Source organism: Urocampus carinirostris, chromosome 5, assembly GCF_059441175.1.
Source record: "Urocampus carinirostris isolate Australia breed hairy pipefish chromosome 5, RoL_Ucar_1.0, whole genome shotgun sequence".
Taxonomy (NCBI): Eukaryota; Metazoa; Chordata; class Actinopteri; order Syngnathiformes; family Syngnathidae; genus Urocampus; species Urocampus carinirostris.
In genome coordinates, this window is record NC_142353.1 from 3,994,970 (window position 1) to 4,015,078 (window position 20,109).

At 39.1% G+C, this 20,109-nt stretch overlaps 1 protein-coding gene across 1 annotated transcript in view; it reads left to right on the forward strand.

Annotated features, from left to right (window-relative positions):
- The window catches only part of rasal1a (RAS protein activator like 1a (GAP1 like)), a 31,702-nt gene extending 11,593 nt beyond the window's left edge, over positions 1-20,109 (forward strand). Inside the window, exons 11-21 of the mRNA XM_088335397.1 lie at positions 468-532; positions 702-814; positions 3,042-3,234; positions 3,358-3,495; positions 4,595-4,739; positions 5,125-5,297; positions 10,013-10,150; positions 13,231-13,366; positions 13,486-13,606; positions 14,597-14,673; positions 18,637-20,109. Coding sequence (XP_088191523.1) covers positions 468-532; positions 702-814; positions 3,042-3,234; positions 3,358-3,495; positions 4,595-4,739; positions 5,125-5,297; positions 10,013-10,150; positions 13,231-13,366; positions 13,486-13,606; positions 14,597-14,673; positions 18,637-18,785 — 1,448 coding nt within the window. The 3' untranslated portion in view covers positions 18,786-20,109. The remainder of the gene's footprint in view (positions 1-467; positions 533-701; positions 815-3,041; positions 3,235-3,357; positions 3,496-4,594; positions 4,740-5,124; positions 5,298-10,012; positions 10,151-13,230; positions 13,367-13,485; positions 13,607-14,596; positions 14,674-18,636) is intronic.

Below are 20,109 nucleotides of genomic sequence, written 5' to 3' on the forward strand. Positions count from 1 at the left end.
GATGGCCCACCACTGGTTTGCAGGGATCTAAAACAGTACATATTGATATTGACTCAGTGTGCAAAGCCAAATATATGTTAAGAAACTTAGAATTAATGATTTGCAGATCCTCTCAAACACTGTGCACTTTGTTATCTTTGTACCGACTAATATTTGGTAAAGCTCTTCCATTGCGAGTGCTAATAATGCTGTGGCCTGTCATTGTGGAAATAACAATGAGTTCAGATCTGGTATTTGTCTGCACGGAGTTTGAGATGGTGTGTCTCCTCCTAAGGTTTCCATGGCAACACTGCGCAACCACTAGTGGGCCAAACAGTGTATATAATATTATGTGGCATTATGAGTCATCTTTTAGAACATAGAATGATCACATTGTCCAAAGAATTTTATTTTGGGGACATTTTGTGTGGTTACTGCTATTTCCCCCAATAATATTTGTTTGTGGTTTTCTTTCCTTGCCACCGTAGCTGATCCAAATACTTTATTTCGTTCCAACTCTCTTGCGTCCAAAGCCATGGAGCAGTTTATGAAGGTGGGTCGGATCTTGTTTTGTTCTTTTCATAACAGCAGCTGTTTGTTCTGATCTTACTCCAGTTTTTGAATGAGCCTACATATTTTCTCTCTAGCTTTTCGAAAAATAATTACAGTATGCCCCTGCTTTAACTCTTACTGAATTGTTACATGGTCTTGTATACTGTCAGGCTGTCGGCATGCTATATTTACATGAAGTGCTGAAGCCCATCATCAGCCGCATCTTTGATGAAAAAAAATACATCGAATTGGACCCATGTAAGATTGACCTGAATCACACAAGGTAAATTCAAAATGCATTATCGCATTTATCAGTAACGTGAAAGCGTTCCCATGTAACTGAGATGTACTGTACAACTGTTACTGCACAATTGTAGCTCTAAATTCATGTGTAGCCCGGAGGCTGGAGTACTTCCTTTACACTTTGTCCTTGCAAAGAACACATGAATCTGGGATAGAAATAAAAATGAATGTATGAAGGGGGATGGCTGTTGCCTGGCAACTGCTATGAGCCCCCTGAGACATCAATCTATGACATGGAGGGAGATCCAGAATCAAACATCTTTGAATTCCTGCAATAGCCAAGCATATATTTATTAAATACTGATTGGCAGAGATCATTTAACTTTGGGATATAAATACAATTGGCGTGCCGTCCACTTCACACCTAGGCCTTCAGTAATGGCCATTAGTGATGTTTCATTTGGGAACGAATCGGCTCTACGAGCCAGCTTTTGTAAGTGAACAACAGGAACTGACTCCCCACCAATCAAGAGCTGGTTCCCTATGAGAAACTTATTTTCTGCTGTGATTGATCAACATGCATGTTTATTTTTTGGGGGGATTCAGTGTTGTTGAGTAAAAATAAGTTACATCAATACATCAAAGCGGCGCTGCCACGAGCGGCTGCCTTTTCCAGCAGCTGCCCTATTGTTTTATTGTCTGCTCCTATCTTCGGTGTTTTTTCTTCCCGTTTTGACAACTTCACTATGGATTACTTCTATCCTATGGGGCATGGGTTTTAGCGCCCAAAAATGCGTGTATTCAAGGAATTTCAACTCCTTGCCCTGAAGAATTCTCGTGCCGGCGTGATGAAGGGGCCTATCGTGGAAGAAGAGCCGGAGCTAGCGAAGCGGCTAGCGGCGTTATAAGTCTTCGGTACCATCCGTAATCATGGTAAGTGCGAACTCACGACCAACTAAGCTCATCGAGTGCTGGTGGAAAACATCGAAGCGCACAGGGAGCGCAGTTGCTGTGTTTTGCGGAAACGTGGCTCACGTTTAGCATTCCGGACGCTAACGTGTAGCCACCCGGAGCTACCCGGAGCTTTCCGGCTTCAACGCCGCTAAACAGAGACACGAAAGCCGGGGGGAATCGGAGAGGAGGCGGACGTGCTAACACGAGGTGGTGTATCCCTGGATTTTCACAAAGAAAAGTTTTCCATCTGCCGCAGGGATGTCGAACTTTTGGACTGGCGTGACGTCATCCGCTCCGCTACAAGCACCCCTAGGGCATCATGTTAATCTGTTAATAAACAACGGGGTAGACTGCTGGAAGTGTGAATTTCCCTACGGGGATGAATAAAGTATCTATCTATCTATCTATCTAAGTTAAAATTGTTGTAAATGTTTCAATTTATGTTTCCTGTGTTTTTAAGCGATGATGTTTTACATAACACATGTGAAGTTTAGCAGCACAGCAGCGCAGTGGTTATCGTATGTGCGGCACAGTTCTGGGGTCATCAGATCGAACCTTCCTGTTTGGAGTTTGCATGTTCTCCCCGTGCTTGCGTGGGTTTCCTCCGGGCACTCCGGTTTCCTCCCACAATCCAAAAACATGCATGTCAGGTTAATTGGTCGTTCTAAATTGTCCCTAGGTGTGAATGAGCGTGTGAGTTGTCTGTCTCTGTGTGCCCTGCGATTGGCTGGCAACCGGTTCAGGGGGTCCTCTGCCCACTGCCCGAATATAGCACCCCCACGAACCTGCTGAGGATTAGCGGTGCAGATATTGGATGGATGGATGTGAAGTTTATTTATGAACTTCATAGTTGTTGTTTTTTTCAGATAATCTGAGTTGCTTGACATAAAAGTTGCTTAAAGACTTCAAAGTTTAAATGAGTTAAATGGTCAATGTAGAGTGAAAAAAATGCTTTTATGATTTAGTAGAAAAATAGATTTTAGACTTTGGTGCACTACCGCTCTCTGGCTGACGTTTCCTGAGGCCTACCAGAAGGCCCTTATTTTGCCAACCCGAAATCTGATTGGCTAAACCATCAGTGTTATTGACGCCTATGTTATGCTACAGGGTCTTCATGGACAAAACAGCACATGATTTAGATTTTTTTAGGCCAACAGAGAAGGCCTTGCAAGCCCTGATGGCCCACCACCGATAAATACTGAGCTACTTATGTAATATATTAATGGATTATTACAAGTTTGCTGTGTCATTCAGTGTTCTAAGGCCTCGATGCTAAAATAATTCCATATTAACGTTCTTTTTCTTCTGCTAAGGCGAATTTCTTTCAAGGCGGCAATTTCGGAGGCAGAAGTACGGGACAGCAGCGTGGAGACGCTGCAAAGCTACCTAACTAGCATCGTAGAATCCATTGTGGGCTCAGTTAAACAATGTCCCCCCATCATGAGGGTGGCCTTCAAACAGCTGCACAAGCAGGTGGAGGAGCAGTTTGCTGAACCTGAGAATGAGGTCAGCATGCACATAAAGAAAACGTCCAGAGTGAAATATTAGCGTATGTCACGGTGGTCAGGTTCAGCGTACATCGTTTTTTGGTTTTATTAACGATTGTCATCTTCACCCTATGTTCAACAGGATGTGAAATATCTTGCCATCAGCGGATTTCTTTTCCTGCGTTTTTTTGCTCCCGCTATCCTCACGCCGAAATTGTTCCAGCTGAGGGACCAGCATGCGGATACCCGCACAGGCAGGACACTTTTGCTGCTCGCCAAGGTATCACTGTCAGTAAATGCTGCACGCATGCATGCATGCAGGCAGACGAATGATGGATGCTCATAAACACAGCACAGAACATTCAAGCACGGCAAGTATGTATATGTATATGTATATGTGTATATAATATATATATATATATATATATATATATATATATATATATATATATATATATATATATATATCTTCAACCAACCTTCAGACACTGATGTCAAGGTGAGGCATGTAGCCATAATTGTGCCTTTGTGGCCCTTATGGCCGCTGTCCACAGTTCTGAAACCCGTTGCCATGGGTCCTTCCTCGGTGAAAGGGAAGGTTATTTTTACTTCCCTGTAGGTTGCCAGCAGAATGTGTTCAAAGACAGCATCAGAGAGGGAGAGACAGGGACTTCCTTCTCTCCCATGGACAGGTGGGGGCTGGACAAAAGGCCTCACAGCATGCTCAGTCAAGGGGACATTTTTCATCCCAGACGTTGAGTCAGCCGCACATTTAACTAACGTTAAGCTCTTGTATAAGTTGCAGATTTGTATATCTTAACCATACTTGACTTAGTTTACTCAGTTTTCTGCACAGTGTGTGCTTGTTCAATGAGTATTGAATTTAATCGAATGGTCTTTATTGTCATTGACATTGACGTTGTGAAACATTGTATGCAACAAGATTATACATGGCACTCCAGAGTAAAAACATCTAAAAAAAAAAGACTATGAGTATAAAAGGCAGAAAAGACATATTTACAACATAGTGTTAAGAACCTTGCTTAAATTAAAATAATAGTGCAATGTTTGCGAATAAAAAAGAAATGGGCATCATAAGAATCGTCCAATGAAAAGAAGTGCAATAACATTTATCAGCAACAAAAAGCTCAAATATGTGACAAGGTATTTTCATGGTTTGGTGCAATGACATGTAGTAACAACAAAAGAAACAAAAATAAGTCGAAAGTTATATTTTCCTCTTTTCTGTGCGCTCCTTTAGGTTGGTGATGGCCCAGGGGAAAAAGCTGTCTCTGAGCCTATTTTTCGTTGTTTCGAGGGACCGATAGCACCTTCCATATGATAAAGACTCAAATTCACATTTACTTTTTTGTTGCAAGGCATTACAAAGTGTGGGGAACCTTGGCCTTCAGCTCGGTCATGGAAAGGAGCAGTGGATGGCGCCTCTTCACCCCATCATCCTTCGCAGTGTGGCCTCTGTGAAGGATTTCCTGGACAAGTTGATTGACATAGACCATGACGTAGGTGAGATACAACGCTGGAGCCCAACGGATGTTTCGAATCCATTATCATCTTGGTGGCATCTGATCACAGAAAAAGTGACACAACTTTGTGTCTGAATCAGTCCTAAAAATTATTTGCAACTAAATCACTGGATATTTGGAAAACGACCTTTTGAGTTCAGCATAATCCTGTGAAACAACTAAGCACGCTTTAGTTCTCAAGTCAAGTCACATTTATTTATATAGCCCTTAATCACAAAAATGTCTCAAAGGACTACACAGGATTACAATTACACAATTGCACAATTACTTGATCTTAAACCAGAAGATTGAAAAACATGATAGGCTGAAACTGACTACTAGCTCGTGTTTAGGATGAATCATAACAAAATGTGTTTCCCTTCCAGCGTTGGAGATGCCGCAGCGGGCCGTGTTCCACCCGTCGGTCATTGTCAAAGAAGGTTACCTCCACAAGCACAAAGCGGAAGGAGCCCAGCTGCTGTCTCGCTTTGCTTTTAAGAAGCGCTACTTCTGGTTGACGAGCAAGACCCTCTCGTACGCCAAGACACCTGACTGGCAGGTACAGTAGCTAACAAAACTTTTGCATCAAGTACATCAGCATTACATTTGTCTTCATTGTATTTGATAACAAGGTAGTAAACATTGTTTACAATGACATTTAACATGGCACTCCAGAATAAACATGTAATGAAGGCTTAAAAAATAAACAAAAAGATCAAAAGAATGGATAAATAGACAATAATATTTACAAAATAGTGCTCGGAAACTGGCTTATTTGTAAGTGCCTCAGAACAATAGTGTAATGAAAAGGTAGTGCATGACATTTAGCAACAAATTTTCAAAACAAGTCAAGAAATAAGATATGAATACCCATTTCTGTATACATAGGCAAAATATATAAAAATGTATAGATAGATATATAAAGGTTTAGTGGGGTTCATAAGTTCCAATGGAACCCTACCACAACAATTTTAACTTATTTTTACTCAACAACACGGAATCCCCCCAAAAATAAACATGCATGTTGATAAACCTTTCCTGACAATATACCCCACTTCCACTCGTGATTAACCTACAGTGAAGAAAATAAGTATTCGAACACCCTGCTATTTTGCTATTTCTCCCACTTAGAAATCATGGAGGGGTCTGATAGTTTCATCGTAGGTGCATGTCCACTGTGAGAGAGATAAACTAAAAAGAAAAATCCAGAAATCACAATGCATGATTTTTTTTAACAATTTATGTGTGATTTATGTACAATTTATGTACAGCTGCAAATAAGTGTTTGAACACCTGTGTATGAATTATGACCCTGAAAGACCAGTTAGTCCGCCCATTAGAAGTCCACCTGCACACCATGTATCATCCTGAATCAGATGCACCTATTAGAAGTCGTTAGCTGCATAAAGACACCTGTGCACCCTATACAATCAGTAGGACTTTAACTTGTAACATGGCGAAGGCCAAAGAGGGGTCCAAACACACCAGAGACAAAATTGTACACCTCCAACAGGCTGGAAAGGGCAACAGAGCCATTACCAAGCAGCTTGGTGAAAAAGGTCTACTGTCGGAGCAATCATTAGAAAATGGAGAAAGCCAAACATGACGGTCAATCTCAATTGGAGTGGAGCCCTATGCAAGATATCACCTCAATGATTCTAAGAAAGGTGAGAAATCAGCCCGGAACGACACGACAGGAGTTGGTCAATGACCTGAAAATAGCTGGGACCACCATTTTCAAGGTTACTGTAGGTAATACACTCATGGTTTGAAATCATGCATGGCAAGAAAGGTCCCCCTGCTTTAACCAGCACATGTCAAGGCCCGTCTTAAGTTTGCATATGACTATTTGGATGATACAGAGGAGTCAAGGGAGAAAGTTTTGTGGTCAACCAAGGAGTGGCTCCGTAAGAAGCATATCAAGGATCTAACATGGCCCGGCCAGTCTCCAGACCTGAACCCAATCAAAAATCTTTGGGGGGAGCTCAAACTCTGTGTTTCTCAGCGACAGCTCAGAAACCTGACTGATCTAGAGAAGATTTGTGTGGAGGAGTGGACTAAGATCCCCCCTGCAGTGTGTGCAATCCTTGTGAAAAACTACAGGAAACGTTTGACCTCTGTAATAGCAAACAAAGGCTACTGTACCAAATATTAACATTAGTTCTCTCAAGTGTTCAAATACTTATTTGCTGCTATATCACACAAATAAAATGTAAAAAAAATCATGCATTTTGATTTCTGGATTTTTCTTTTTAGTTTATCTCTTTCACTGTAGACATGCACCTACGATGAAAATTTCAAACCCTTACATGATTTCTAAGTAGGAGAAATAGCAGGGTGTTCATATACTCATTTTCTTCACTGTATATACCGTATTGTGTCCCTTTAGGGGATTTTTTTGTGTTTATTAGAAGATAAAACACTTAATCCAAAGTGTATTTATGGGAAGACCTGAAATGTTGAAGTTTAAAATGGTGCCAAGCACCAATGAATAAGTTACTGCAAATTGAAGCAAGAGATTTACATTAGGCAAGTGTATATAAGGTCAATATTTGGCATAGCCCTAATTTTGTACAATGTAAAGCCAATGTGTTGTAAAAGCAATCTCCTGGTTCAATAATTTATTTGACAAGTCAAATCTATAAAACCAAAGGAAATTGTGTGTTTTGACTTATGATCCATCAAGGGAACATTGATTTATTTCGCCCATGTCACATGAAAGTTACCGGTAATTGATCTGCATTTATATAGCGCTTTTCAAGTCAATGACTTCCCAAAGCGCTTTACATTGTGCTTCACATTTCCCAATAGCGGCCGTGATCTGTGCAGCCATGTAAGGCGCTAACCTGCTTATTGGGGGTAATTGGGGGTTCAATGTCTTACCCAAGGACACTTCGACATGTAACACGGACAAGCCGGGATTCGAACTGGGATCCCTTAATTCTAAGACGATCGCTCTACCTCCTGAGCTACTGCCGCCCCAATTGAATTAAATCGTCTTTATTGTCATTGATAACAACGTAATGAAAATTGTTCACAAAAGGGTTAGACATGGAACTTCAGAATAAACACGTAATAAAGAAGAAACCAAGATAACACTGTCAGCAAAAAAAGCGGGAAAAATATTTACAGGGTAGTGCGTGGAGACTGGCCTGAGTTCCAATAATAGTGCAATGAAACACAGAGCATTGTTACAATAGTGCAATGAAAAGCACTGGCTTTAAGCAGCAAGATTTTTTTTAAACTTGATAAAGAACAAATAAACCACTTTTTGTTGAAACTGGCAAGAATAATTTTCACAGTTTTGCGGGCTTGTTTAGGTGTATTGTGATTTGTAATTTTCTTAAATTTTTTCTTTTCAGTCATGTTGCAACAGACATCACATCACCGTATTAACAAATCACCAAATCACCTAAAAAAAGAGGGATGACAGAAAGGCAAAGGCTTATAAGGGACCCATCCCCAAAATAACTTTGGATGCTTCTTCATGCAATCTCATCTCATCTCATCTCATTAGCTGCACCGCTTATCCTGAGTAGGGTCGCGGGGGTGCTGGAGCCCATCCCTGCAATCATCGGGCAGTGGGCAGGGGACACCCTGAACTGGTTGCCAGCCAATCGCAGGGCACACAGTGACAGACAACTCGCTCGCTCATTCACACCTAGGGACAATTTGGACCGGCCAATCCACCTGAAATGCATGTCTTTGGAATGTGGGAGGAAACCGGAGTGCCCGGAGGAAACCCACGCAAGCACGGGGAGAACATACAAACTCCGCACAGTAAGTCCGGTAGCTGGATTTGAACCCACACAGGAGGTTCCCAGGACCTTAGAACTGTGCGGCACATACGCTAACCACTGCGCCGCCGTGCTGCCCCCTTCATGCAATCATATAAGCAAATTATCATATCCTACATCATTATACCAATCATTTGTTAACCAATTAAAAAATGATCACCTTTTTTGAATCACAATAAATGCAGTAATTTACAGTTTCTGAGAAGTGTTTCCTGTTATATCCTTCTTCTTACGCTTTAAACACAATATAATGTATATAACCTGAGACAAATAGGCATTTTCTCGTGAAAAATGTAAAGTTTAAAGTGGGATTGGATGTGCACCAAGAGACTAGACCAGGTAAAAGTCCGTCCCCAGCCCCCACTTACAGTTTTCATGGAGATACTAAATTATTTGTGTTCTGTCTGTATGATTTCACTGAATATTTTGTTTGGTTAAAGTGTGTAATATTCGACCACTAGATGTCGTTGTATTGTTTATTGCAAATGAAAACGAGTGTTACAAAGCACAAGAAAGAATACAAACTACGGAGACTCAGAGTGACCAAACCATTTTTCTTGTCATTCTTTGGCCCAGCGTTTCCCAAAGTTTTTTGTTTTTTTGCCTCATGCTTTGTAAAGTAAATACAGATATCTCGATCTACAAGTGTTTATAAAAATGCACATTTATATGACATTTCGGTATTCAAATCAATATTCTTTATTTAATGATTTAAGTGTTTTTTGACCACTAGGAGGCACCAATTAACACAATATGTCCCTTTCAAAGTAAGCAGATTCCCAATCCGTGTAGATGTTATATTTCAAGCACAGAGCCCATTTTGCGCGCAAATACAACTACATCTTCCCCCAAAAACTACCCACAGTCAACACTATATTACAATAATATGAAACAAGAAGAAAAAGCAAATTAAGGCTGCCACTTTAATAGAATGTTGAGCAACTTGGCCCCAGTCAAAATAAAACACTTTCATCATGCTCAGCTTGCTCTAATGCTGCTCTCATCATCAGCGTTATTAGCATGTGCTTCCCAGCTCGTGATAATGATCTGCTCCCATTCACCAGCCGGGGCCCAAGAGGGAAGAGAGGCAGAGGACACTGTCCCCTTTTGAGCAGGCCTCTGCTTTGTGGTCGGGTTCATTGAAGCTTGCGGATTTTCATGTTAATGTTGCAAATCAGATCGGAAACAATGTCCCTGCCCCTTGGAGCTCTTTATTCTCAGCGGGTTAAACTCCCGTTGGAGCAGGCTGATTTACACTTAAAAGTGTCCTTTGCCGTTGTGCTGTTCTTCTTCTTATTATGATGTCATACATTTGTCACACACTGTAAATCCTTCGCATTGAATCTTTAGTAAATCATTTCATATATCTGCTAGTCCATCACGGATTTATTTTACTCAAACCCATCCATACTCAATGGAATTCTTCATTATCAGCTCATCTAAATGAGTGGCATAATTTGTGGCTCAATTGTTGCAGGTGCGCTCATCGCTACCTATCAACTGTGTGTGCGCCGTTGAGAGAGTGGACGAAAATGCCTTCCAGCAGCAAAATGTAATGCAGGTCATCACCCAGGACCATGATGGGCAGTTGCAAAGCATGTACATCCAGTGCAAGGTGCTTTCATTTGATACTCTTCCCCTATCATACATTGTTTTTCATTACAAGTTCATAGGTGGGGCACTTTGCACAAGAGTATACTGCCATTGGTACCTGGATTTTTATTATTATTCTTACATTATATGTTAATATATGATAATTGTGATTTAAATTATCTTTAGGTTGTAAAAGGTAGGGTGTGTCATTTTAGGTGTCATTAAGTAGTTGTTAAATATTTTCTCTATCAAATATATGCCCAACTGAGAGCCCTTTTGGTTTAGTTTCCACTGTGCATATCTACTTTTATCTTACTATTAGCAAAGATCTTTGGCGCGAAACATATTTGGTAGGAGGAATAGGGTGTGTGGAGTGCTGGAGAGTGATATCATGCCCATTTTTGTCTTAATTTGTCAGAGTAGCATTAATATGGTAAAAGTAAGAACAGACCTGCTTCAAGTACTGTCCTAACGCCAACCCAAACCTAGAAGAAGTAGTTTATTTCAGCAGGCCTAAGATATGCACATACTTGCACTCGCATCACGAACGAGCTGACTAAGACTGCAATGATGAGGTAAGCTTAGAGATGGCAGCGGCGTGTAACATAGTTCAAAATTCCACACAACTCATTTAAATGACATTTATTTTTCAAACGAATACAAGTAAGCCCACTCAAGTTTCATTAGTCGCCGACACCCACCCAGATAGTGACTCTGAACTCTTCCGAGTTGAATTATAACCACTCTAAGGGTGTGACATTCCACCTCGTGTAATACTTCACAAACAGTCCTTTTTGCAGTGTAGTGTAAAGCTAGAACTCTTATCAGAGTAAAATTATTTCTGAACATTTACCTTTATGTTCAGTGCACAATTTACACTTTAAGTTCACTGGGGTTGTGTTAAAATTTAGTTTGGGGGTGTTAAATAAACACTATTTACTGTGTGTTAATAATAATAATGATAATTACAATTATAACACTATAAGAAGAAAAAGAAGAAGAAGAAAAAACATTTTAAGCGAATTTGTTTTTTGTCTTAAATCCCATAATTATGCAGTTTAATTTTGTTTCTATCAATTCTGTATTGATTTTAAAAATAAGTTCTGTATAGTTTAACAAAGTAAAATCGACTACAGCTTCAAAACTGCTCGCGGACCTTTATTCTTCTACAAAGTAATCCTGAAATGACAAAAAATGAAAAGTCCCAAAATGTCACACATAATATTTGTTACAAAGTGTAGTTTCAGTTACAATCATTATTGATTCCCACCATTATCTAGAAAACATGACGCAGATGGTTGTTGGAAGGTAAAATGTGTTTTGCTCACGTGTATTTCGAATCTCTATTATCATTGTAACAGACATTTAGATGGATAGCTTTAGCCCTATTCAAGAGGAAAATCCTTAGCTGGCATCAGCATGGAAAACAACTACACAAGAGTGCTCTATAAATTTAGTACCATTTACGATATGGATAACTTATTTTATCTCAGAATAATTAGTTATTATTGATAACTATTTGTTGAATTAATAGTTTTGAAGAAGAAGTATGAGATTAATAATACAAATATTAATAGTAAATCATTATGGAATAAACTGTTATTGTTGTGTGAATCATTTTAAGCGAAGTTGTTTTTTGTGTTAAATCCCATAATTATGCAGTTTCATTTTGTTTCTATCAATTCTGTATTGATTTAAAAAAAAAAAGTTCTGTATAGTTTAACAAAGTAAAATCGATTACAGCTTCAAAACTGCTCGCGGACCTTAATTCTTCTACAAAGTAATCCTGAAATGACAAAAAATGAAAAGTCCCAAAATGTCACACATAATATTTGTTACAAAGTTTAGTTTCAGTTACAATCATTATTGATTTAAAAAAATGATCTTTCTGTTTCTTTGTTGACAAATGGGCTTTTCCAATTTCAGTCTGGTGTTAACTATTTTAACCTTAATAGTAATTGAAGTGTGTACATTTGCCAGTCAAATGGGATGGCCTCTTTTTTTTTAAACACCAAAAGCATGAAGAGGTAAAAGTAATGATTTACACCAGCAATGTCAAACATATGACACATAGGCCTGAACTGGCCCATTTGATTGTTTAATCCGGCCCGCCATAAATGTCTGAGCCTGTCGAAAAAAGAAGCGAGTCTCTAGTTCATAGAAAAAGTTATGATTTAAGAAAAAAAGCATACCATGCTCTCTCTGGGTGCTAAAGGGCAGTGTTAAATTTTTATAACGCGGTGAGTTGGTTCAGGTGTAAAACTGCATTCACTCAACTGCAATTAACACATTCAATGCATGTGGGTAAATGCATACATGCCAACCTCTTGACATTGAAAAGCGGTAGAGTTTATCGTGCACTCCATTTTTACACGCAAACACAATCTGTCTATAGAATATAAAAAAAAACACACACAGAAGAAAAACACGTGCTTGTTTCAAATTGGAAGCGGCAAACTTTTACCGAAACTGAAGTCTCTCTTGATTGTTGAATGTATAAAGATTTAGTCTTGCTTCAAAATACAGCAGCTGTAGATTAAAATATGAGACTCAAGTAAAGATTTTTGTGTTGTTTAAATATGAAAAAGCGGTAGATTTTTTTTTTTTTTTTTAACATCTGTAGGCATTTTTAGAAGGCAAAAAGTAGTAGTCTAATGCATAAACCATTTGAGTTGGCAAGTATGAAGAAAGGATCCCTTGTCATACATGTTTATAATATGTAGGGGTAGGTTAATATTGTAGGCTGGATGATAAAGCATAATATTGAAATAAAAAAGCTAAAAGTTTGGAGTTTTGAGAAGTTGGTATTATTATACTGATCTGGCCTCCCTGAGAGTAGAAAGTTTGAATCCAGCCCCGGAGCCAGACTGAGTTCAACACCCCTGATTTACAATATCCATGTACAGTACCCATTCTTCACTTTAGATCTGTATGTATTTCTCTGTATTTCTTGGTTTTATTTTAACCCATTCCATCATTTGATTCATTTTGTCATTTGCCTTGAAAACATCCTCATGGAACTACATATTTCTGTAAAAATATGTGAAAGACTCATGACATATGTGGCTTGTTTGACCTGTGGAGTATTTTCCGTCGCTACAGAACGTAAACGAGCTGAACCAATGGCTGTCGGCCATCAGGAAAGTCAGCATTTACAATGAACAGATGCTTCCTTCTTTCCACCCGGGGACACATCGCGCGGGCAAGTGGACGTGCTGCCTGCAGATGGACCGTGCAGGTAATCCTCATGGAGTGTGTGACCTTGGGAAAGAGGTGGCATACGCCTAAAGATTTTCAGCGCTCAATCACAGAAGCCCTTCAATACCCGTACCATTAACCGTGTGCTTGCCCTCACAGTCCCTGGTTGCAGTCGAACTCACTCAGCCGTTACTCTGGGGGACTGGAGTGACCCGCTTGACCCCGATGTGGAGACTCAGACTATTTACAAGCAGTTTCTCCAAGGAAGAGACAAACTCAGGTGAGTGGTGATCAGTAGAACCTCCTCTAGAACATTGGTTCTCAACTGGTCTGACTTGAGGACCCACGATTATTTAGAAAACATGACGCAGATGGTTGTTGGAAGGTAAAATGTGTTTTGCTCACGTGTATTTCGAATCTCTATTATCATTGTAACAGACATTTAGATGGATAGCTTTAGCCCTATTCAAGAGGAAAATCCTTAGCTGGCATCAGCATGGAAAACAACTACACAAGAGTGCTCTATAAATTTAGTACCGTTTACGATATGGATAACTTCTTTTATCTCAGAGTAATTAGTTATTATTGATAATTATTTGTTGAATTAATAGTTTTGTAGACTCTCACAATAAGGAGAAAATACATCAATGGATTTTAAACTTGCAAGAAGAACAGAGGAGAGCCCAAACCACGATAAGAAATTCCTAGCTGCTCTAAAAGCCTTCCCCTGAGCCCTTTCATTTTATCAAATCCCCTAGGTTACAAAAGCAGATCTACCTTGAAGGATGTGGGATTCAAAGAACAGCAACATGATTGGCCGATAGTGACATGATGTAAACAGTGCATACCCATCTAAGCAACGAAGAACTGTGAGGTTTTCCTCACAATATCAAACTGGCATCTTATGCTCTTTCCTTTGCAGATGCCCAATATTACATAAAGAATAAACTTATACCTATAACTTATAACTATATGATAAAATAACCTTTTTAGGTTTAAAACAATCAGAAAAAAAGTACACTCTCCACTTTATTTTTGTTGAAAAAAAACAGAGGTATAATTATAGGGTAGAATTGCCCAGCTCTACTGAAGGGAATATAAAAACATCCTGTGACCGATTTAAAATGGAATTTCTTAGCCTAATTGCATTCCACGAGATGAACACTGGAGTACAGTGTTTTACGCTCCATCCACCTCTTGTATTTACTTTTAGAACTGTAATTAATCCTCCAAGGGACCGTTTACGATGCTCTGATTGATTTGCCCGTAGGAAAAAATATCTTTCAGAAGCAGCTGCAGATCAGGTGGCTAGCAATAAAGAAGAGATCAACTTTGACATTCACCCAGGTGAGGCCACGTTTTCACAGGTACAGGTGTTGTCCCAAGCTGTATAATTTTCAACATCCATCTTAGCCATGCTTATATTTTAATAAGAAAATCGCTCATACAGTAATTTCTTTGTGTATCGTGTTTCACCAATCACTCCTTCTCCACTTTGCTGATTTTCTTTGTCCAATGTGTTCTGCGTTGTAATTAGCTAAACAGCCAAACCCACATTATGTCTGTGCATTTTTTTTTCATTTATAAGTTTTTGTAATAGCCTAGACCAACTTGTAGGCCTTCGGCCTTGGGTGTAGGGCGCCTGCTCAAAGACCTAGAGGTCGCTAGTTCGAGCCTCAGCTAAGTCATATCTATTGCCTCCTTGCTTGGCACTCGGGTTTGGTCAGCTAATGACTCCCAACGATATGTGTTGTGACATATTGGTTGGGTTTAGTGAGGGTCTGGGAATCGCCTCCTCTCTCAGAAAGCTGCAAGAATGTGAGTGTTTTTTTGGCTCTAGCCACCTCCAACTAGAGGGATATGGGTCTGATCTATACATACATACTAATAGTCATCATGTCAACATAACGCTCTGGACTATAGACAAGATCTAAGCCTGAGCTCGACCCAAAATTCGGAAGGTAAGAGGTAGTCAGACATAATCCCTCCCCCTCCAGCTGTGTCCTCACAAATAGAATATAAATTCTTGGATTTGCTCCGGACTTTTCCCTTGAATCCAGTTAATTTGTCAGGTTGGGGCTGGGTAAGCTTCTATGACACGAGCTACTTGTTTTATATGCATTTATGTCCACTTGTGTGGACGGCATGTCATAGGAGGTTTATTCCTGTGGGGTGAGGCTGGATTTTTTAGGTGCATTCTTACCTCTATTCTGGACTGAAAAAGACACAAAAAAGCAGAGGAAGGTGCTTTTTATCACCAAAAAAGTTGGACTTTTCCTGATAAACTTTGACGCTCACTAGTAGCTCCCGTGCAGTTTATCAAAAAACGTTTGATAATGGAACACTTTATGGTTTCTGTAAGAGGGAAAACAATGACTATATGCAGATACAGTATCTGTTTCCATCCTTATAAGGCTCATATAAAGGCTTTTATTTTTTTTGCGGCCCAAGACATATTTTTTTGCATTTTTTGGGGCAGTCCAAAATGGCTCTTTCAACATTTTGGGTTTCCGACCGGAAAGTACATACAGTTTTCCTTAGTATTTTGTGAAGTAAAGTGGATTGTGACCCCTATACAGTTATGCCATAAAGCAAGATTGTTTGTGAAATCATAAATTGCGGTGCAGATAATGGATGGATAGATGGATGGAAATATTATACACACATATGTATATATATATGTATATATATATATATATATATATATATATATATATATATATATATATAAAATTACCTGCAAAACCATAATGACTCAAAGTACCGTATATACTCGAATGTAAGCCAACATTGCATATAAGTCCTCCTAAAATCGTTTTTAAATAGCCAAATACTAAATGAAATTAAAATATGAATAAAGCATGTACCTAAAGATCAATTATTATTGAATTATGTAGTTAATAAGATTAATATACTGTACTTTTTAAAAGATTGAAGTATAACATTTTAAGCTATTTATTGTAACTTTCAAACTTTCAGCAGTCGTTCAACGGCAAACACTTAAACAGCATTTTTTTATACTTTGCAAATGTATCCTCCTTCGACTTAATTATTGTTAACACTGTTTTCTACTTTTCCTTCCACTTATCACAAATTTTTGGGACCCATATTTATAGGCAAAAAAGGGAAAACAACACCAAAATCACAATAAAATGAGATGTGGGCGGCATTAGCTCAGGAGGTAGATCGCTCTTCTTGAGATCAAGAGATCGCAGGTTCGATTCCCGGCTATGTCGAAGTGTCATTGACACTGAATCCCTAATGCCCCCAATAAGCGGATCGGCGCCTTGCATGGTTGCTTGGCCGCTATTGGTGTGTGAGTGAATGGGTAAGTGTTAAGCACATTGTAAAGCGCTTTGGGAGGTCTTTATTGACTTGAAAAGCGCTATATAAATGCAGCCCATTTACCATTTACATTTAGATGTGATCCCTCTCAAAGGCGCCGGTTGACTGATCAGTTAGAATAGATGCAGGGCAGGGCATTATCACCATCTACTAGTAAAGAATGTAATTGACCGTCCTACCCACCTAAAACGTGTCCACAACCCTCTTTTGGGGCCCAACTCGTTAGTTGAGAAACACTCATAGAGTATTCAATAAATAAATATTTCTACTCCACGGGTCTTGACTATCACAGGACCTTTTTGGAACGCAGCCCCTGCAAAAAAAACGAACGATTACTGTACACAAAACACCCATACATACTCGTGAGAAATCAAATTTAACCACATTTTCTCTCATAATCCAGTCATCCAAATGTTGGGGAATTACTGAATTATCAATACCGTATTTTCCGCACTATATGGCGCACCATGTTATAAGGCGCACCTTCAATGAATGATATATTTTAAATCTTATGCCATACATAAGACGCACCCCATTATAAGGCGCTATAAGTGCATGCTGGTTTAAGATCAGGTAATTGTGCAATTTTGTAATTGTAATCCTGTGCAGTCCTTGGAGACATTTTTGGGATTAAGGGCTATTTACGGTAAATAAATGTGACGACTTGACTACAGTAGAGAATGTAGTTACTTTATGCAACCTCTAGATGTTGCCACGCTCAAGGGAATGTCAACAAAATATTCAAAAAGGTCAAACTTTATTAACAAACAAGCTTTCCACAACTCCATTCACTCCCAAAATAAATAAACAGCCGTTTTATTATTTTCTCTGAGGTAAAGCATTTTCGTGACACATCTTTAACATCTTTGAACAACATCGACATATCATTTTATTTTTTGTCCATTTAGTCAACACGCAAAGAAAAAAACGTCTGATACTGTTATTTTAAATGAAACGTTAGTGCAATCGCAATAAAGTGACACTCGTAATGTGCAAAAACAACGAGTGCAAAGCAATAACATAATAACTGTAAAATGTAAAACGTAAACACACAAAAGAAAAACAAAGATCACTCTATAAGCTCCTCATCGACGAATCCCTCGAATTCTTCTTCTGCTGTGTTCGAATTGACCATATCTCAGTGAATGGGCCATCCAATACGTCCGGTGTTTTTGTGCCAGCGCTGTTGCCTTCATACGTATAGTTATCGTACTGACACTTCTGCTTGCCGCTCTTTGTTGAACAACCCACTGTTCAAGTGTCTCCTCTAACTCTGGCCATCTTGCTTTATTGCCACGGAAACTTTGTTGAGTTTTCCTTACTTGGCGGAGCTTATCTTCATCCTTTCTCCACTTCCGTACCATCGATTCATTTAAGTTTAACTCTCTCGCTGCCGCTCTATTGCCGTGTTGTGCTGCGTGACTGATCGCTTTGAGTTTAAACTCGGCGTTGTACGCGTGTCTCTTAACAGGAGCCATTTTCTTATACAAATGCACGTATGAAAGAGAATCTCGCTCTCTCTCTCTCTCTCTCTCTCTCTCGCTCTCTCTCTCTCTCAAACGTGACATTCTGAATAATTCTGCGTTTGTTTAAGGTAAATTGTGCTTTACATCTTCACCAGTCATAACCCTGGATTCAGACAAATACTGTATTTGTTGAATATGAATTAAGCAGTTTAATGGGGTAGCCATTTTGCCACTTAGTAAACAAATACAACACGAGCCCCGGCAACTACCAATCGTTTAATATTTCCCAGTATGCACAGCGCGAAAAATGGAGTCGGCGGCTGTTTCTCGTAGTTGCGAGACCTTGCGAATTTAATATTGAGCCATATATAAGGCGCACTGTGTTATAAGGCGCATGGTCAGCTTTTGAAAAAAAAACAAGACTTTTAGGTGCGCCTTATAGTGCGGAAAATACGGTAATTAGCACCAAATAAGCACATCTATCTTTTTCCCCCCACAGATGGCGTGAAATGTAAGGTTGACTGTGCAAAGGCAGGCCAGAAACTCGCCGCTAGGCTTTTGTCTGTGATTGAAGATCTAGAAAAGGCTCACACAAGCTTTCAAGGCAGAGACGGAGCAAACACCGCCAATGTGGTTCTGGATCCATAGAAAAGACTCCCAATAAATCCTGCTTGCGTACTCGAGCGATGGGGAAAAAAAGGGTGAATGGGTGCATATTTTTAAGCGCATTTGCAATATGTAGGCCATGCTTTGTATTCTGTGAGCTCCAGCGACTTTACCCACGGTGCAGAGAATTCATGACACCTGATGATAAAGGGAGCATGATCGGACTACATTTTTTTGGTGGGTATATTTAGACATACGGTCAAATATTTTTATGCAATAGCTTATTGTTTAGTGTGCTTCATTTTCTGATTTGTGATTATTCGGTCATGAATGTTGATGCCTCAATTTTTTTAACATGGCGCATTGCCGCAGTGGCATTATCAAAAATGTAGAATCGCTTGTGCATTTACAAGTAAACAAATTCAAATGTATTAGATGCATTAGGTCCATCATCAAAAAACGTTTTTTTGTTTGATGCTTTCAGCGTTCAAATATTTTGGGGATGCGTGATGATAACTCTTCATTTGTATGGGTAATATTTACCCTTCAAGCCACCATTAACGAATTATATGCAGTATGAATGGGATCACATTCTTTGTTTTTTTTTTGGCTCAAAAAAGATGCCTTCGTAATTCTCATTTTGAGTTGCCGCGGTTAAAAAAAATATTATTTAGATCTAGTTGGGATTTGTACATAAGGTAAAATTAGTCATTTTACAATTTAATAGTGTGCTTTTTATTTTGGCTCAGTTTTAGTGTTAAAAGTGCTCGTGTGTTCTTTAGAATAGTGACTGTTGCAGCTATGACAATCAGCGTATCGTTTTCCTTTTGTGGTATTTCTTCTGTACAAGTTGTGAGGCTACTTTTTTGCAGTAATAATCACGATGCAAGAAAATTATTTTGAAACTGAAGTCAAAAGGAACCTCAACAATTTGTTTTGAAACAACACTGTGCTTAAGGGACATTGAGTAATATTTAGTGCCTCCAATTGATTTGAATAAGAACCCAATATATATAAACCATCATATCAAGGTATATTTTTAAACTACTCGTAGCTCAAGACATTTTTTATCTTTTTACATAGCATGAGGCTTATATACAGGGAGCTGAAAGGATTGTCCTCCATCTTGCTGCTACGGGTACCCACAAAAACCTGGTGAAAGGTTGGGCAAAAAATGAACAGAAAAAATGGTGCGGCTTGGTCATTTGGAGCCTCGGTAGCTTGTAATCTTTTTCGTATTTTTTGTAGCACTCGTTTTTGGTTGCACTACAAAATACAGCGACATCTAATGGTCAAATATTATACAGTGTCCCTGTAACTGTGGAATCATGAAAACATTAATATTTATTAAAGTCTTCTAAAGGCA